The sequence below is a fragment of the Podarcis liolepis genome (genome assembly GCF_965112155.1).
Source record: "Podarcis liolepis genome assembly, chromosome: 3".
Classification (NCBI taxonomy): Eukaryota; Metazoa; Chordata; class Lepidosauria; order Squamata; family Lacertidae; genus Podarcis; species Podarcis liolepis.
Window position 1 is genome coordinate 48,078,584 of NC_139557.1, and position 20,612 is coordinate 48,099,195.

At 40.1% G+C, this 20,612-nt stretch overlaps 1 protein-coding gene across 1 annotated transcript in view; it reads left to right on the forward strand.

The window, feature by feature from the left end:
- LOC310704367 (uncharacterized protein) overlaps window positions 1-20,612 on the forward strand; it is a 375,036-nt gene that overhangs the window by 247,850 nt on the left and 106,574 nt on the right. Inside the window, exon 12 of the mRNA XM_083497727.1 lies at window positions 1,016-1,148. Within this exon, the coding sequence (XP_083353853.1) occupies window positions 1,016-1,071 (56 nt within the window). The 3' untranslated portion in view covers window positions 1,072-1,148. The remainder of the gene's footprint in view (window positions 1-1,015; window positions 1,149-20,612) is intronic.

A 20,612-nucleotide genomic window follows, 5' to 3' on the forward strand; every position in this document is an offset into this window, starting at 1 on the left:
CTTAATGCTAGAGAGTCTGCTTGCTACTGTTTTGCCTCATCATCAGTATGTGATATGGAATAATGATGGAGGTTTTCCGGTGTTGATGAAAAGCTTTAGCAACAAGGATTGGCGGGGGGAGGGATTGGGAGAGGGAACGGGAAATGGCAGCAAATCTGATTGAATGTGAACATTTCAGGTTTAAAAATATGTGCTACCTACGAAAACGAGCTATCGACTAACTCTGAAAGAAATGTTATATGGGCTTAATGTTCATCTTCATTCCCACTATAATGAGAAGAATTAGACTGGCCTCCATATGTGGAATATTTATTTTAGCAATACAAGAAAACGTATTTCCCTAATTTTTTTTCTTCTGTATGCACAGGGCCTTAAATTTTACAGATGTGATTAATGCTTTAATTTGCTGTTCTAGCTGGCTACAAGTTTACCATACAATATAAATTACTTACAGAGAAATTTGCTTATATGGAAGCCTAATTCATATGCTCTTTAACCACCATGTGTGGTAACAGTGGAACAACTGAGCACTTGGGCAATTGGTCTGAAAAATAAGAAAACATTTTAGGCATTTTTTCAGCAGTCGAAACTGCAGCATTTCTGCAGCCAACATATGCTGTGTAATTAGTGTTTGTTTTAACAGGGATCAGTGAATGGGATATCAGTCCTAAGCTGTGGAGCGAAATCAGAGATAAATGATTTCAATTGGTGGGTGTTTTCTTTATTAATTTATATTGCCAGTATACAGTGCTTGGTTATAGATCTCATTTACATAATGAATTAAGGTCAGTTAAAGGATTTCAGACACAATGGTTACAGGAATTTATACATAACAGCTATCAAATGTAATGGATTACTGTTGGTTTTTTTACAAAGGGTGACTGGGTGTGTCAAACATTACCCCATTTATAAAATCAATGTGTATTCTGTCACTGTTTAAACTGGAGACAGAATTCTGTGTAAGCATGCAAAGATCTGAAATGCTAACATTCTATTTTTAACTCTGTTTTTTCAGTTCTTCTCTGCAATGAGCAATCCAATAGATTGCAGTTGTCCTATTCAAGAATATAGGTGATGGTGGCCCTGATGCAGTTTCCCTAATCTTGAAACACACACAGGAGAACAAACAGGTTTTGCTTGAAATAGAGGTAAGAGAACTGCCATTAAATAATTTCTTTCTTTGTTATCTTCCACTTAAATATATACAAGTCAGATGGGCACCTAAAATGTTCAGAAATAGTGATAACTTCCAGAGGTGTGACTGCAGCCAAAACAATGGTCTTGTGGTGCCTTAAACACGCTTTCATGCAGGAAAGCCCACTTCCTCAGAGAGTATGGAAGACTTAGTCCATTGTAGGTTCCATTTCTGTGACACTTGTGTGTGGCATTACTTACCCTTGTGAAACCAGTGCTATTCAGGTGAGTAATTGTCATGGGGCTTCCAGAGAATGCCGGGGAGAAGGAGGAACATTCAGAGGGAGGTGGACAGGAAGTGATGGATGGGGAAGGGGAAGAGAGCCAGGAGGCGGAAATTTTCTTTGATGCAGAAGCAGAGCCCCAGCACCCCACAGGAAGCCTATTCTGTCTGCCCAGGAGAGGGAGAGTTAAAGAGGAGGGGGGAGAGGCGTCACAGGAAACTTCCCCGCCTTTTCTGTTGGAGGAGAAGCCGGCGTAGGCCACTCCCAGAACCTGAACCGGTGGATTCAGATGCATGATTGTAATGCGCTGTCTGTACATATGTAAAATAAAGAACTGTTTATATCTCTGACTGAGCAGAGGTGCTCATTGCGAGGAGCATACACAAGCCATCACAGTAATGAGGTGTATAAGTGTCTCCCCTTGATCTTTTTAAAGGTGACATTTCATTTTTAAGGAGTGTCTTCTCTCATACAAGTCATAGGTCTGCCATATTCTGCATCCCATCCTTTGTGGAGGGATACAGGAATGTGCCCATACTTAGAAAGCCTTCCTTTTGAAATGTTTTCTTTGTGCCAGCCCCCAGCCCTAGATAATTTTTCATCACCAGACCATAATCTAGACTTTTCAGAAACTTTTCCTGTGGGCTTATCTATGTGACTTTTAATGGCTCCTTTATTTTTAAGTATGGGCTTTGATCCGTAGGACTAAACAACATGATATGTTAGCTCTGTACTTGTGTCCATAAGGGCAGTCCCCCTACCCACCTTTTACTCAATTTGTCATTTAAATTCAGACAAGTCAATGCAAGCAACATTTTCTGTCTTCTCTTCTCCTCTGAAACATCCCCTCCCAAAGAAAATTGTATCTGGAGCATCAGTGATCCTCCTGATTAATGGGGCATGAGGGCATGGGGGACAGTTGGGGGAAAGGGGAAATAACCAAAAATAAGCACTGGATCCTAAAATAAGTTCATTTATGAAGGTTCATGGAAAGAAGGTTTTCTCCTACAGCTGCTCATCCCATATTGTTTGAGAGGCCTACCAGAACCCTAGACAGATTTGCAGATTTGGGGGATTCCAGATAGTGTTGGGAAATAGTAAACATTCCTTCACATGCTTCCTTAAATTAACAAACCATAAGATCCAAAAGCTGGAATTTTTAGATGCCTTTTTAAATGAGGAACTGTAATAATTTTATTTCAAGTTGTGACTGCATGAGAACTGTGGAAAATGCAGCAAATAAATGCATAAACAAATAAATGTGGCCCCATCATTATTCTGGTGTGATATTGTGATGTGATATTCATATTATTCATATTTTCTTGTGACTACTAGCTGGTTTCAATTAAAAGAAACATTATTAACTAATGAAACAGGGGGTGCATGGCATCATATTGCAATCAGTTTCATTTGTGAAAATAGCACCCCCTGTTTTAAATAGGACCACAAGTGCCAACACAAAATAAATATTTCAGCTAGTTAAGTGGCATAGGATGACAGGTCCCTTTCTGAACCCTTCAGCCATGTAACCCTAATGATGTCAGGAGGAATAACTCCTAATGACCAAGCATTGCAGTGGTGTTTGCAATGAAATTCCCTACTCTAATAGGAAAAGATTCTGGCTGACTCAGTTTATTGGCAATATGCTGTGGGCAGGATTATTCCAGAGCTCTTGGTGCCAAGGAAGTCATATAACAGAGAAAGTGAATTTGTTAAATTACTTTCCAAATTTATAAAATTCCCGGGCACTTGTAAACTTAATAGCAGTATACTTTTACAGTATCAGTTTTCTGTGACACAATTTCTTTTAAAAAAGGAAAGAAAGAAGCCATGCTTGTTGATCTGTGTTTTCTGTCAACTTAACTTATAACAACGTTTCTTTCCCTTTTCTCCAAATCACTGTTGTCAATACTGTGGCTTAGATTGGATGTAACAAGAAACCATAGTTCACGCTAAACATCTCCCCACAGTGGAAACCCTTGTGTGCCTAGCCTCATCCCTTCCCCAGTTGAACATTTGCTAAAACATCTAAATAGGACTAGAGTCTGGCTTTCATTTGATCGGCATTGTCTCCTCTTGATTCTATGGAAGTGTTTTGTTTAGCACAACAGTAAATAAATTTGTTCAGTTTATTGAAACTGAGTAATAATATTCCTCTTAAAATCTTAAGATGGTATGGCTAATAAAGCATGTTGATAGAAAACCAATTATGTGGCATTCCATGTGTGAAGTAGATTAATAGAATGTTTCTTCAACTTTAAAAGTGCAAGAAAGCTATTAAATTTGTGGTGTATGTTATCCATAAAATAATTATTTCCACATGAGAATCTACATTGTCTAATGGTATCTGCTTATAGAGAACAGTATGATAGAGTCTTTAATGAGGTATCACTTTTGTCTTGATTAGTCACATTAACACCATATATTACTTCTGAATAACACACAATTTTTTCCCCTTATAACTTGTAGTCACATTTATTACTCACCACCCCTTTTGTCTTTTTTCCTTCTCTGTCATATTTATTTTCAGGAAGTTCTCTTGTACAGTTTACACCGAGGTATATAGGGACACATCCTAATGGACTGTGGCCCAATAACTTGCTAAGCATGTACAATAATAAAATACACACCAATTTTCAAAACACCATCCCTTTTCACAAATGGAAAATTGGTGCCCAGGAATCTTCCTTGGATTAAAATGGTTTCCTCTCTTTGTAGTCTTCTCCACATCTTGTCCGCTGAGAGCAACATAAGCTCAATTTGTCAGCAGAATTATATCCTATTTCCAGAGGAGGCAATCCTCATCTCCCTCAAGTCAGGAGTAACATTCTTAATCATTTTCACAAATCTGGAGTTCACCTAGCATGTTTCAGGTTATTTTCAGCTGACAGACATTACATAATCAGAAACTTCCTTGATTTTTTAAATGGCTCTGTTCAAAGAGTTGCCCAAAATAAAAAAGTCATTGTTCTGAAATAATATGCAGGGAGAAACTGTAAGTAGTTGCCTCCAATGGTTTATGACAGGCATGGCCAAACTTGGCCCTCCAGCTGTTTTGGGATTACAACTTCCATCATCCCTAGTTAACAGGACCAGTGGTCAGGGGTGATGGGATCTGTAGTCCCAAAATATCTGGAGGGCCAAGTTTGGGCATTCCTGGTTTATGAAGAGTGTGGTATCCGTATCCATATCAAGAGATAGATGGATGGGAATATACACCCGTACCCATGCGTAGCTCTTGGATGGATTGCATGCCTAGCTCTTGGAAATCATTATCCACATTTGTGCACTTTGGTCAACCAATCCAGGCACAGATGCTATTAGTTCATATACATGTGAACATGTCCTCCCTTGTTCTTTCTCATGTACATTTATCATGTCGTTTGCACATATGCGCATCTACATAAGCTTATCTCATTTATTCAAGGTGCTCAAAGAGATCTACTAGCAAAAGTCTGTTTGTGTATGCACATGATTTAAGTAACTGCGTTTGGTAATGACTGAATTGTCATGATGTAAGACAGTATAGAAACCCTATCCAACGACATTCTTACCCTCCTGCACTCAACCACACAATGTGAATAAAGAGTGAAGCATCTTCTTTGAGAATGTTGAACATGATCTTTGTTTATATATAATGTCATGCAGTTATCAGCACAATCAAAAACGCATTTAATCCTTTTTTCTAATGTGATTAGCAAGGACTGAGAAATCACCTTATCTCACTAAAACACAGGTACCAACTCAGAGTAAATATTTTGGTAAACAATTATTCTGCCCTTGCATATTCAGCAGTGTGCTAAATTATGCATAATCTTGCATAAGTAATAAGTGAAGGTAGCTTAAATTCAGGGTGTTTTGTTTTTTTTACCTGACCTATTTCTTTCAGTGCTGTTAGCTTCTTAAATCATGTATGAGCTTTCCGTAAGGCTTCAATGAGTAGTTCTAGTGGAGAGACTTCAGTAATAAATTTCAGGAGAAGACAAGTTTTTTGACAGGCATAATGCAACACATACAGAGTTTGGAACTCACACTCTGGGAATTTAGAGCAATCCTTGCAAAGCAGCTTTTCCCTGTTATATTAATAGAGAAAATGAAGTATGAAAGTCCTCAGGAATTACTGCTAGGTGTAATTTAAATAATTTACCAGAAGACAGTTCAGCACACGCATTGAACAGGGGCATACAGAGTTTGCCATAAGCAGTTTATAAATAAACTATATTCTGCTGAAGTAAGCCAGGCATAAATTAAAACTATTCCTTTTTGTGGCTATACCCTCTTCTTCATTGTAATAGTTATTTAAAATATAAAGTCTGGGTTATGACCTTCTACTGAGAATCACAGGCGTGTGCCATGCTTATGAGCTGGTTTATATTTAATAGTGCAGCCCCTATAAGATCAAAGCAGAATTACTAGCGGCAATGGGGGGGGGAGAGAGAAAGACATTACCTTTCTACAAAAAAGACCAAGGAAGTGTTTGGGTTTGTGTGTACTCATTGTAGTCAGTTGGACAATGCTCAGTGCCAAAGATTGCCACCCAATGCTTGACTTTTTTAAAAAAATAAAAAAAATCATGTGTATTTTTCACATGCATGATTTCCTACCATGCCTCCAAGTGGTTCAGTGTTAAAATGACAGGATAGTTTGGAAGTACCAATTTGACGGGGGTGGGGGAACAAAATGCAGATCCCAGGAAATATGCAGAAGTTGCAGGATTTGTTAAAGATGCAGGTGGAAATTGGGCTGTTTCTATCGCACAGAGCGCTGAGTTTATTAAAGGCTGGGCAGAAATTCTTGGCAGGAAATATTTTCATAAATGTGCTCTCAGATGTTAGAAATTGGATTCAAAAGTAAAAGGCCAGGTGGTCTAGAGTCCTTAATATTGTCTTGAAAAGCACAATAGAAAATGGGATAAATATATTTTATTTTGCTGGATTCATTATAATTATTTAATTTCCCAACTGCTGCTTTTCTGCATTCTCCTTTTATTGCTATATGTATGATCCATATGTGGAGCTCGCCATTATTATTAGTTCCTGGCCTTTTATTCTCCACGCAGAAAACTTCATTCTTAGGTCTGTCGGCAACAAGCATACTCATTACTGCAGAACATTACCTCCCAGCCATCCTATCTGATGCAGTACATCCTACACACAAGAGATATAGCTTATGGGTCTGTAAAAGCCCAGGTGAAGGAAATGATTTTGCTTTCATTCCTCTTTTGCTGAGTTGCTCCCCCACCCCACAACTCACCTTTTGTTATATCAAGGCTCTTTAGCATTGATTTATTTTTACCATATTTCCCCAATCAAGAAACAACTTGACATATATAGATAAGCCAGAGCAGTAATCCCAATCAGTGTTCCTTTGATAGAACAACCACACTTGGATATGACGAAGTAATTTAGTTTGGAATTTGCAGAACCCTGGATCAGTGGCACAAGGTCTGAAGCGTGTAAGGGAGGACAGATCCTCCTCATTAGCCAAAAATGGAAGATGGCAACAACTCTTACTTGCTTCTCAAAAAGCACAGTCTGTTCCAGGAGTATCCCCAGGCTGTTTACCTGATCAGAATAGGGTCACAGGGACCTCATCAACCACAGACAGGTTTCTCTCCTTCAGATGACAGCCATCCCTTAACAGCATCCCTCATTCTTTTCGAGATTAAATTTTTACTTAATTTTGACCACAGTCTCCAGACATGGGCTGAGGAAAGAGACAGCTGCCCCTGGATGCTTTTCAACAGTTATATAAAGCTGAGTGTCATCATGAAACACCTGTCAGATGTTCAAGATGGTCCAAAATAATATTGTGGTCCACAGTATCAAAAGCTGCCAACAGCCCCTGCATAATTAACAAAGAAGTAATGCTCATGTCAGTCTCCAGGCACAGATAATACACCAGGACCTCTACACCTCTCTCTGTGTTACAACAAGGTGAAAACCAGATTGGAAAGAATGAAGGAAAGATCATTATTCAATTTCTGTTCCACAATGTATTCCAGCACCTTAGCCTGGAAAGTCAATATACAAAGGCTCAGATTTGGCCAGATTGTCCTTATTCAGTGTAGTTTTCTCCTGCTTCATAGTGAATAAAATACTATTTCCTTCAAAACTTGTAGAAACTTACCTTTTCACAGTGAGAAACTGATAATTTTGACCAAAAGCCAATCTAGCCAGCCGTATTCAGCAGACATGCCACAGAGCATGTTGTGGTTTTCATCATTCCATATCTCCTGGCAACATTTTAAGGGAAAGGAGGTCAAAACGATCCATATAGTCACAAGTGGTTGATCCCAATGGTGTTGGTCAGGGGGGCCAACCCTAAGATTAGGCAGAGTGGGGGATTGGGGTGTGGTAGTGAGGAGCCAGAAGACAAAACTGTGTGTGCAACATGGTTTGTCCTGCATCTCCTAAGCTAGCTTGTTGCCCCGAGGCAGTGCAGAACATTATCTCATTGTTGAGGTCCACTCACAGACGGTAAAATAACTTGGGCTTCACCAGCTGCTGCTGTAGAATTTTCATGTGTGATTACATTAAAGTTGGACTGAATAGGAGTGACTTATCAGCAAAGGATTTGCCCTTGCTACCTTGAAAAGCTCTCCTAGATGTGTTTCTGCCTATGTAGATGGTAGCAGAGATGAAAGAATGGTTTGCTATCTTTACCTACAACTCATAGGCTTGTAATTTTTTTTTATTTTTTATTTAGAGTAAGTCATACAGGAAAGGTCAGTCCTTAAAAGTATTCAGGTGACAAGTAGTTTAATAACATGTGATGAAAAATCTTATCAATAACTCCAATCAAAGCAGTATTGTAGATCCTTAATAATGGCATCACCTGTTGACTTCTTGCCTGCCCCATACCTGCTAATGGTTGAGGAACACGTCAAGAAAAAAAAGGCAAATATCTAATTTGTAGGAGAACATAATGTCATATTTTTGTTTAAACTAGCTTTAAAAACAAAACCCCAAACCGAAGGCAACATAATAATAATAATAATACTATTAAGAAGTATGGTGATGTTTTCTAGCATAGTTGAGGAAGGAAAATGAAGCGTTAGACGATTAAGTAACGTTAACAAGGAATTTCTCCTTCATATGCCATAAGTACAGGCTGTGGGATGATAAAAAACAGTTTAGTTCAAACAATTTCATTAACAGCTTACAGTGATAACAGAAAAATAATGTGTGAAATAAAATAAAATCATTGTCATGCTCCTGACCTTCTGCTAGGAATTGAGTACAGTGCCCTGTCAGACATCTTAGCGGCTCAACTTGGTCTCACTTAACAGAACGATGACAAAAGCAAATGTTTTGTCACTTTCAGGCGGTTGCCATGAAAATTTGTAGTGCATAATTAATGATAATCCACTCTTTAATGTGTGCATATAAAAGCACATGAAGTTTCTACTTGGTGTCACAGGAACATTATCATTTTCAACACACACACACACACACACACACACACACTGCTATAATCATTTCAGCTAAAATAATGAGTCAGGGGAAGGGTAATGGAAGGTGTCAGAGGCACAATAAATAAGATTAGAGTGGACAAGGAGAAGTGAAAAGTGTTAACAGCATTGATATGTTCAATTAGAAAAATCAAGGCAAATTATTTATGCACCATACATTTCTTTAGTGTTTTCTATTCAACCTTACCAAACAGGTAAGGACATAAGAACAGCCTACTGAATTGGACCAAAGGTCCATTCAGTCCAACACACTATTCTCAGAGTGGCTGACCAGGTGCCAATGGGAAATTTGCAAGCAGGACCTCAGGGCAACAGCATTCTTCCCACCTGCAGTTTCCAGCAATTGGTATTCCAAAGCATACCAGCAGAGGTATTCAAGTAGCAGATTCCCACCTGCTGTTTTCAAGTGAATTGTGGTTATAATCCTCCCTCAAGAGACAGAGGGCCAGATTCAACTAATGCAGTGCAAAGGCTCCTGCTAGTGCAATGAGGCTTTCCTCCTTCCTTCCCATACATGCCCTTACGTCTTCTCTGGATCCACTCTGGAGGGTCAAGGGAACCCTCAGAACAGTGTGTGGCAGTGGGGAGGAGAGGGGATTGTTCTGTCTTGCAGGCAGAAATGCTCACACTTGTGGAATGATCACAATAGCATAATGTTGTATTCCTCCCCCTGTTAAAAAAAAAAAAGTTCATTGATTAATAGCATTTAAGATTCTGTTTGGTGCCTCCCATGTTCCAGGAGCAGTAATAGAACCCAAGTGGGCTGTTTAGCTGGAGGGCTAACACAGGAAGATGTGTTATTCCAGGTACAACTGAAGGGTGAAATCCAATGTTAGTCATACCCAGAGTAGGCCTACTGCTCAATATGTCTGATTCAGATATATGGCATCCAACAATGTACTGAGCAGTTGCTGTACTGCCACCTAGCCAGCCAGCCTTGACATTGCTAATTACCTGTTTGAAAGAGTGAAGAGCTTGCATGGTTGCTCTTGTTTAGGGCATCTGGATTCAGTCCCCCAATCCCTAAAGAGGTGATTAGTAAACACTACAGGCTTGCTCACACCGCACACTAAACACAGCCAGTTTCTACACATGTACAAGTGGTTGTGTGAATAAGCGTAGACATTGATGCAACTCAACAATCAACAAGATTGACTGTAACGTGTGGACACTCCTATTGTCAGAGCCTAGTAGTAGGAGAGTGACTATGACATATTGATCATTTCTGCTAGAGTGTCTCCCAGCAAGGAACATTCTCCAAAGGGGCAGTTTACAAACTTGGAACACAAATCCCAAAATCCAAAGGATCAAACCCCCAAATACTTTCTCCATTAGGCATATATTCAGTCAGGCACAGCATTATTTTCACAGGGGTGGGGCAGGGCAAAAGGCTTGTGAGTGCTGTATAACAACATTTGGTTGATTAGTGCCCTTAAAGGGCCAAATGCTTTCAGGTTGAAATGTGCCTCTCATGTACACCCACCCACCCCAAATGAATCAGGTTGTTAATCTAACTGAACCCTAAACCAGCTTCTGGACAATTGTCCACATTCTGAAGCCATTCCAGCTCTTGGATCTTGCACAAGTAATCCTTTCTCTCAACTTTTTTTCTGGCATAAGCTTGAATAACTATAAATTGTTTGTTGTAGGTAAGAATTCTTAAAATAGTCACCAGGCTCTATGAATGGAGTAGGAGTCACCAAATGGAAAAATGCCAGGTAGTTCTTTATTGCTTAGGGGTGACCTCTAATGCATTTGATCATGTGTATGAGTCACTGTTTCTGAGAACTGCAAAGAGTCTTTCCCCCCTTCCTTCCTTCCTTCCTTTTTAATTTTTTTTTAACAAATTGCTTGCTTTGCTGGAAAGCATGCAGTGGAAGACATCACTTTTCTCATCTGCTACAGCTTCTTTTTACTGGCCTCAGTGAATTTTTGTCATACGGTCTGATGCCAGTTTTTCATAAACAGAAATTAAAACCGAAACAGTCTTTGTTGAACAGTCAGAATGGGGTGAAGTATTTCATCCATTGTGACAAAGGTGTGTTGCCTTGTGGTAAGGAAAAACAAAAACACTTTTCACATCATTGTTTTCTTTTCTTTTAAAGGCCAATTTCTCTGACTTTCTCAGCCAAGCTTCATAAACACCTGTCCACAGCAAGATTGGCACTTCAGCAGAATTCTCTTACGTACTATACTAAAGCTACAGACCCGTTTTCTTGCATGTTGGTACAATTGTGCATTAGATGTCCCAGGCTATGTGGATTCTGTCATTCAAGCTATTTACATGCCACCATTACTTTTTAAAATGTCTGGTGATGACACTTCTTATGGTTTTGCATCTAAGATTGTCAGGGAAAAGGAAACAGGAGAGAATTCTTAAGTGGGATGATGATGAGCAGACGCACTGCTGGGCAACTGGTGCAATGGTTTCCCTCTCTATCTGTGTAGGCTGATGGAGAGGCACCAAAACACCATCATAACTTCCTCCAGTTATCAGTACCTAGGGGTTCAGATTGTGTTAAGATTCCTGCTCCATGATTGCAGTCATAGGATTGTTGTCTCTCACATGGCGGTGTATGTTTTCATTCCACAGAGTGGGAGGTGACAGAGACAGGATGTTTGTGTTACTGTGTTCCGTGAAGTGAGACTATTGTCCTTTGTTCTTTCTCTTTGCTGTCTGATGAGAAAGAGGAAGGAGCTAAGGCTCCAAGTGTATTATATGTAAATAAACATAGATTAACCAAATGCTGAGCTACTGAATTCTGTTACGCAAGCTGGGACGACTCTGTGGATCCCTAAGTGTGCTGATGCCTGTTGGCATCAGTTGCTGTGATGTTCGGGCAGAAGAAAGCTTTTGAAGCTCCTGAACGATTGACCAGGAGGGAGAGAACATGCCTGTTGGGCACGTGTCTCTGCCAGGGTCCTACTCAAGAGCAGGACGGCTCCTGACAGATTTCACACTAAGGGTCAGTCTGTCAGAAATCAAGCCTATATCAGTAGTAACTGGCAACTCTCCAGGCACCCGGCTTGGTCTCCTGTTGACCTCCCTGGCTGCATTCCCCAGCAAGATCCAGGCTAGGTCGCGATAGGCGATTCTTCTCAGCTTGAGAAGAACACACACCCTCTTTCCTGCCCCCCCGGCAGGGGAAAGAGATAGACAGAAACGTATTTACATGCCTTTATTTCTGTCTTTGTAGCGTTACAGAAAACATGACTGCTCTCTTCAAGCTCCAGCAGTCGAGAGACAAACACTTCCTGTACTTCCTGTAAAGGAACAAGAGGAAGAGCTCATATTACACTCTGAGCTAATTCCAGTGCTTCGCACTGTGAATTAACTGTCCCTCTGTTTCCCATGGTACAGTCCCAACATTCCATCATGTGATGTTTTCAAGCTACCAATTTGCAGCTGCATTGCATCCATATCGTAACACAGTCTAGATATACAGCAGAATGAAGTGAAAAAGTTTTCTCAGGGCTGTTCTACTTCAGACTGTGAGGCAATCCATGACTGGGTCCAAGGGCACCGAAACTTATGTAGGTTCAGTAAGTTGGGTAATAAACGGAAACATCACCTTAGAAATTATGTGTGTTGTGGTTTTACCTCCCTTATATTGTACATAACAGCAGATACTTTATTGGTAGATACATTATTAATAAACACAGTAAGTAGGGCCTACAGCACAATGTTCAGGATTCCAGCTACTCCATCCCATTCCCATCCTCCTTGGATTTCCATCAGGCACACATCCTCCCCTAATAATGATTTCTTAAACAACAACAACAATAAATATAATAAATAATACTATTATTCATACCCCGCCTATCTGGCTGGGTTTCCCCAGCCACTCTGTGCGCCTTCCAGCAAAATATAAAAATATAATAATACGTCAAACATTTAAAACTTTCCAATACAGGTGTCTTGTAGTTCTTCATCTCCTTAACATCTGATGGTAGGACGTTCCACAGGGAGGGTGTCACTGCTGAGAAGATCCTCTGCCTGGTTCCCTGTAATCTCACATCTCACAGTGAGGGAACTGCCAGAAGATGGTGGGAACTCAGTGTTTGGAATAAATGATGGGGGTGGAGACACCCTTTCCTGATGCCACTCTCTGCACTTGGTTCCTTAAGTAGGACCAGAATCACTGGAACCATACTGGACCCTGCTTAGCTTTGCAAATGTGCTTGGAAGTTTTACTGCTGCACGACTAGATTGGTTGTAACACATAGTGCCCCAAGTTTCCCGAAAGCCAGACCAGGAAGATGCCATGGCCAATGGTATCAAAATATCTAAAGATATTTTTTGTTATTCAGCACTCATTGCTTGAATATCAGAAATAGAGTGAAGGAAAAATATTAAGGGTATATAGTAGCCGTACAATCTTTCAGCAATGGTATGGTAGAAAGATTAAGGAAACCAAGATGAAAGTTTCTGAAATGTCGCAGCTCCTTGGATCAAAAGAGGAGAGTTGTATACCAAATGGATAAAAAAATAATGGAGTCTATCCAACAGAAAAAGAGGATGAAAGTGGGAATTGGTTAGACGGATTATCATTAGGAGTTTTCCCTTTGACATATGCAACAAGTATGAGAGTGGATGAGCTCACTACTTTAAAGCTTTTGGAGGTTCTCATTTTAAAAGAATGATGAGAAGATGGCTTGCGATCAAACATCCAGAAGATGATATACATACATTAATAGTGGAAACAGATTCCTCTATTTGTATGTTGATAGTGAAAATAGATTCACAGAAGAACAAATTTTTTTTGTCTGCCTAGTTCATGTTGAGCTTAATCAGGCAAATTGTGTATCTAATTTGTGAATTCGAGGAACTTTGTCATTACCTGCTTTGGTAATATAAAAATAATAACACACAAAAGCCACTAAAAGCAACACAGTTTATAAAATAAAGCAGAGCAGGTCCAAAATGCCAGAATTAAAACAAGATTGATATAAAACAGAATATCTAGGCCATCAGATCTACCAGTCTCTGAAAAAAAGGCTTCAGACTTTTTGCACCAGGCAAGCCACCTTTGGAAGAGCATTTCAAATCCAGGGCACTCCAACAAAGAAAGACCTACTTTTCATTCTTATTTGCTTCACCTCTGAAGGAGGGCTCCCCCAGAGAAGTTATTCTGAGGATGATCTTAGTACTTCGGCAGGTTAATATGGGACAAGGTGATTTTTAAGGTATATGATCCCAAGCTATTTTAGGTTTGAAGAGTTAATACCAGCACTAGTATCATGCCCAGGAGCAGACCTGGAGCAGTGCATTTGTTTGAAGACACAGAAGACATGTTCCATTTTCCCAGTTCCAGAAAATATATGAGTGGCTGTATTTCAAAATAACTGGAGCAGTCTTCAAAAGCACCCTCATGTGGAGAGCATAGCAGTAGTTTTACAAGAACATAGCTAAATGTGAATAGGCTTTGTCTATCTAGGACAGTTTGTAGTTGGCCCACCAGCCTCAGTTGGTTAAAGGTGCTTCCTGTCACAGATGTCACTTGGATTTCTATTATTCTGGTGATTGGGGCTGCCACAGCTGATAGCACTGACCATTCATTCAGCAGCTGCTTGGCTAGTTTCAGTTCTGAAAAGTGTGTGCACTTGAACTCCTCAGAATAGGTTTTCCCCCATTGCATGCAAGTTCCTTTTATACACACTGACTACACCCAGGAAGATTATCACTGCACTCCAGCCTACTTCCATGTGTGGATCTGTACAAATGGCTTTAGTCCAGCATGCATGAATTCATGCTTCAGGTGCACTGAAGTCAGTAGAACTGGTGTACAGATTGGATACTATAGTACTATATATAGTACTCTATGGTAGGGACGTGGGTGGTGCTGTGGTTTAAACCATTGAGCGTCTTGGGCTTGCCGATTGGAAGGTTGGCGGTTCGAATCCCTACGATGGGGTGAGCTCCCATTGTTCTGTCCCAGCTCCTGCCCAGCAGTTCGAAAGCATGCCAGTGCAAGTAGATAAATGGGTACCGCTGCGGCGGGCAGGTAAACAGCATTTCCATGTGCTCTGGCTTCCGTCATAGTGTCCTGTTGTGCCAGAAGCAGTTTAGTCCTGCTGGCCACATGAGCCAGAAAGCTGTCTGTGGACAAACACCAGCTCCCTTGGCCTGAAAGCGAGATGAGCACTGCAACCCCATAGTCGCCTTTGACTGGACTTAACCGTCCAGGGGTCCTTTACCTTTTACCTTTACTATATAGTACTATAGACTGGATAACAATTAATGGGTATAACTCAGCCAGAGTCAATCAGGGTGCTTCCAGGCTATTGCCATTTTCTGGATGGGATTCAATGGTGTATCAGAAAAACTGGGTTGCCTGATTACAGTGGATTTGGAGCTCATGTACAGCACTGGAAAATGTGGGATAACATTTGACATGGCATCGTATAACCTCCCCACAAGCAAATCAGAGTCAATGTGTGATAAACAGATTGTCTGAGAGAAACCTCAGTTTTAAGACCCAATTATTTCCATGGGATAATTAAGCTTCAGTCCAATAGCTTGTGCCTAACATTGTCTGTCTGTCTGTCTGTCGGTCTACCCCCCCCTCTCTCTATCATCTATCTATCCATCTATCCAGATCTTACCTTCCATTATCCAGGGGAGAAAGCCCATTGGCGTAGGATGGATTTTGTTCATTTTTTCCTGATTACCTTCTCTCGTTAAAGCTCCCAGCACTACTTCCTACAGTGTTCCAGAGGGTTCTCTAAACAGCATGGGGAGTAATAGGGCTGAAGGGGGTGGAAGGGAATTAGCAAAAGTCCTCTCCCCCTTCCCTCTGCCTGAATCCAACGCAACCTGTTTAAATGGAAAGCAATTTGCAAAGTATCTGTGCAGAAAATGAGGCTTTACTTAAAAATTAAATTGTAGAAACAGAACTACTATAAAATCATTCTTAAAGTAGCCATTGCAATTGAGTCACTAATGCAATTTCCTTGAAATTGATGCTATTTTAGTTGCACTTATCACTAAGCGAAAGATGATTCTAATAGCTACATCAAGGATTAAGCTAGAGTCATTTATTATCGTTTAACTAGAATTTTTATTTTGAAACCTATCATGTTTTTTTTACAACTTCAGTCATGCTACTTCTACTTCAGCAAATATTGGCCTTATTAAAATAAATTTCTTGGTGGGAATGTATGATCTAAAAACAATGCAATTTTGAAAGCTGTATTATGTTTCTTCAAATATTCAATATGATTATTTACTTTGACTGACAGAATATTTTGTATATGTAAAAGATGAGCATCTTGTATCTACTTATCACATTTTCATTCATTCAAGTGATCTCTTCTTTCATTCTTTCCTTCCTTTGTTTTTCGGTGGGTTTTTTTTGGAAATGATTAGTTAGTAGAAAAGATGCATTTCATCTGAATAGTAGAAAAATAGGTTTTAAGCCCTCTTAAGGCATTTGGTGTGGGCTTAAATGGGAAAAGCCTCATCCCCAACATGTGTAATGGATCCACTTTAGATCTCACCTGGCTAGAGATGGTTTCTCTCAGTTGCCCATTTTTCCAATCTAACCTTTAGTTTCACATTTCAAAATCCTTTTAAATAAATCCTCAAGAAAATTATCATTATTTCAGTGTGAATTTCTCCCGATTCATGAAACCTTGCTTTCGGGACCTGGGCTCCAAGTCGTTTGTAAGTTCCTAGCAAGATTCTTGTCCATGAGTATTATGGGCAGGGCTTTTTTTCAGCCAGAATTCATGGGAACTCAGTTCTGGCGCCTCTCTGGTGGGCGCCATTGCCATTATAAGAGAACAAGGGAGGCATTCATGGTGAGTTCCAGCACCTCTTTTTCTAGCAAATAGCACTGATTATGGGCTCAGTTGTATCCAGTTGTCTGTGATATCATGGATGACAAGCAATGCACACACACACACTGCAATGGCTGCATTATTTACACCTCTGTGTATCTAACAAGTACAAAGCTTTGGCTGTTCTGGCTTTAATGATTTCCTATTACATACACATTCAGGTTCTCCTTTTGACTTTAAGGTTCCACCCTCCAACAATCGATTGTAGTCTTCACCAAACTAGGGTCTTTCAGCTGATGCAAGTTGTAATCCAAAATATCTGGAGGGCAGCAAGTTGCTTAAGGCTGGCCAATTGAGGAATGCTGTATAATGCAGTGCAGTGTTGATTAGTACCAGATACTTTAAATACAGTTTGTTGTGTGGTTAAGGTAATTTATGTTACAGGCTAATGTTCATAAGTACCAGAACTCCCATATTATTATTATTATTATTGAGTTCTCTTCCCCCCATAAGCCCAGAGTTCTTATGACAGTTTTGGCAAAAGCCCTTTTCCATTGCAAATCAGCTTATGCTTTCATTGGCTTCATCAAGCAGGCCTCTGTGTTCACAGTTAAGTGCCTTGAACTGCCATTGCACAGAAACTAGGAGTTCATTATAATATATAGATATATAAATCCATTATCCACTTTGTGAAGAAGTGTATTTGCATCAATTACTTTATAGAAATTAATAAAAAGAAATCTTGGGCTTGCATTCTCCAACCTTGTTAGCACGGTATTTTTAACCATGCCATTCATTTGGGAAGAACAATGAAACACTGAAATGGAGATATTGAAATGTATACTACACTGCATAAAAGATGTTGCTTTTAGCTGCTGCTCATTAATTTTATCTGGAACTCAAGAAATACGCTAAGTAACAGAATGAGTGCTCTTTAAAATTGTGTTTTTATTTCCACCACACATGACTTTATTGTTTTCACCTGCCTTCTCATAAACTTACCCATACGTGACATGATGAAAATTCTTAGAGAAAATAGAGAGCAAACCAAGGGATTGCTTTATCTGCCGAACAGCCAGAGGCATTCTTTTATTTATTTATTTAAAATACATCTTTACCCTCCTTCATCAGAAGATTCCAGGGCAGTATACAAAAGTGCTAATATAACCAGTTCACACAACACATAGGTGCAGTTTTACAACCAGCGAATAAGCGTAAGAAAATACAAGAATGCTACCACCCCTGCTGTCAACCTCCCCCTCGGGCCCCCAAACCCTAGAATAGGGCACTTCCAAAAAGTAATCTAAAATAAAAACATATCAGAGAAAATAGGAAGGTGACGTCGCCTGGTGTTGAGGAGCCTGACAAGTCAATTCCCCTCATTAGGGAGGGTATTCCAAAGCTGAGGCACCAAAGTTGCTCTGTCTATAATTTTTCAGGGTTTAAGAAATTATTACTATTAAATTCCAGCTGTTCAGAATGAGAAGAGAAAAAATACTCTATACATGTGTACCCAGTTAGTGTCACAAGGGTAAACGGTAAAGGAAAAACTCAGATACAAAGGATTGCTGGAACATCTCAAGATACTTTGGGTAGACAAAGCTTGACATGATTTTCAAGAACTTATGAGGCCTTTATGTCTGTACCACACTGCCACACTAATCATGTTCCTTTAACTTCATTGGTCCTTTGTCTGCAGTGCATCTCAGGATGGGGCTGCTGTTTACCAAACGTACCAGCCATTACTACCCCTTGAAAGATAGCATCTTCTTTCTTTTGTAACAATGCACAACAGTCACCAAATGTTCGCCCTTTCGAAGCCTCAAAATTAATGCAACTGCAATGGGTAGCTAAAGCTGAAATGCGTAAATGAGGTTTCCAAATTAATCAAAGGCATTCTCAACCAGTGACCATGAAGATTTTAACAAACCTGACATCATCGTTAGCAAAGAGACACCTGACTGTCAGTTGGAAAAGAAGTCTGGAGTACAACGGCAATATTTCATTCTTCTGAGCAAGTGCAGTTGAGTGGACACACCAGTGAGCAGGGGCCTATGCTCAAATACATGCTCAGACATGAACTTGATTAGAATAATAATGCCATCTCTTTTGAGAAGGCTGCTATGAGGACATGTGAGAGACAAAATGGTATAACTGACAGTGTACTTTACCTCATACAGCAACAAACCTCACTGTGTAACCTTGGGGCCAGTTGTCTCCTAGCCTAGGATTCTTGGAAGGTTAAAAATGGAGGGAAATCCATATGTGCTAGAGGATATCTCTCTCTCTCTCTCTCTCTCTCTCTCTCTCTCTCTCTCTCTCTCTCTCGTAAAGTGCTTTGTCTATATCCGCAAATGCCATGTGAATAACTTTTTTGGAGCCACATTCCACATTTGGCATAGAAACTATACTTATAAGTGCTTTTGAGAGCATTTCTTGTGCATAACTTTAAATGCGGAACGTTTCAGAATATTAAAGGGAAATGAAAAACCCACTAAAATGCCTTTAAAGGTGTTGGTGGTGGGAAACATGCACTAGCAGAAGTAAAATCCAGATATTTAAAATGTTTTTGCCATTTTTTATAATTACGGGCAGGAGTAATTTTGCATGTAACCATTTCACTTTTGGGGGGAGGGTGGGTAGATGTAGCTATAAATTAGTTTTGTGAGTGGGGAAAAGTCTCATAAAATGTTTCAGAGTGCCATGTACGCATACAGCAGTAGGCACAGTAAAGCACAAACCCAGAAAAATATATCTGGGACTCTGAATCTTGATAACCAAATTGTTTTCATTTATCTGAAGTGCTGAAGTACTAGCCATTTTATAGTGGGTGAATATTTCTTTTAGTCTGCTAATGCACAGGAAGAGTGGGACTCGGCAGCATTATATATTCAACATTGCTGTAGAGGGTGAAGGACAGAAGAGAAAATAAATGGGTTCATTAGAACTTGGATTATTTACACCAACAGCCTTACTGCATATTCTCCTGACAGTGTTGATGCAAAGAGTTAAACAATGAGATAATTAAGACCAAGCAAGTGGCATTAACCTCTTAAATGCACAACCCTCGAGCATGCAGAATATATTCACAAGATTTAGAAGTGTACTTGCATGTTTTCATTTAAAAGAGGTGTTTGTGTCCAGAACTAGCTGTCAAATCTTTCTCCCTAAACAATCTTTAATTTTAGTGGTTGGCCTGTGCCCATTAGACATGGTGGGGCTGCCAGGATGTGATGCGGTGCCGTCCGTTCTAGTCTTCGCTTGCAAAGATACTGTAGACACTTAAAAAGGTAAAAGGACCCCTGACTGTTAGGTCCAGTCGTGGACAACTCTGGGGTTGTGGCACTCATCTCGCTTTACTAGCCGAGGCAGCCAGTGTACAGCTTCCGGGTTATGTGGCCAGCAGGACTAAGCCACTTCTGGAGAACCAGAGCAGTGCACGGAAACACCATTTACCTTCCCGCCGGAGTGGTACCTATTTATCTACTTGCACTGCATGCTTTAGAACTGCTAGGTTGGCAGGAGCTGGGACTCAACAACAGGAGCTCACCCCATTGCGGGGATTTGAACCGCTGACCTTCTGATCGGAAAGCCCTGAGCTCTGTGGTTTAGACCACAGCGCCACCAGCATCCCACTGTAGACACTTAAACTTTTCAGTTTGGTAGGTACTATTTATAAAAACTGTAGACACTTAAGTTTTTACAAATAGCACCTACTAAACGAAAAAGTGCCTCATTTTGGTTCCGAAGCGGTCCCTGCTGCCAAAGTTGCTTCTCTGATGCAACGTCCCTATTCTCCTGTTTTGCAAAGAAACAGTGTGCATTTTAACATTGCAGCTTTATTAATGCTAACAGAGTGTTAGTCCTATGCTTGTTCTCTTGGTTTAACACACACACACACACACACACACACACACACACACACACACACACGGCCC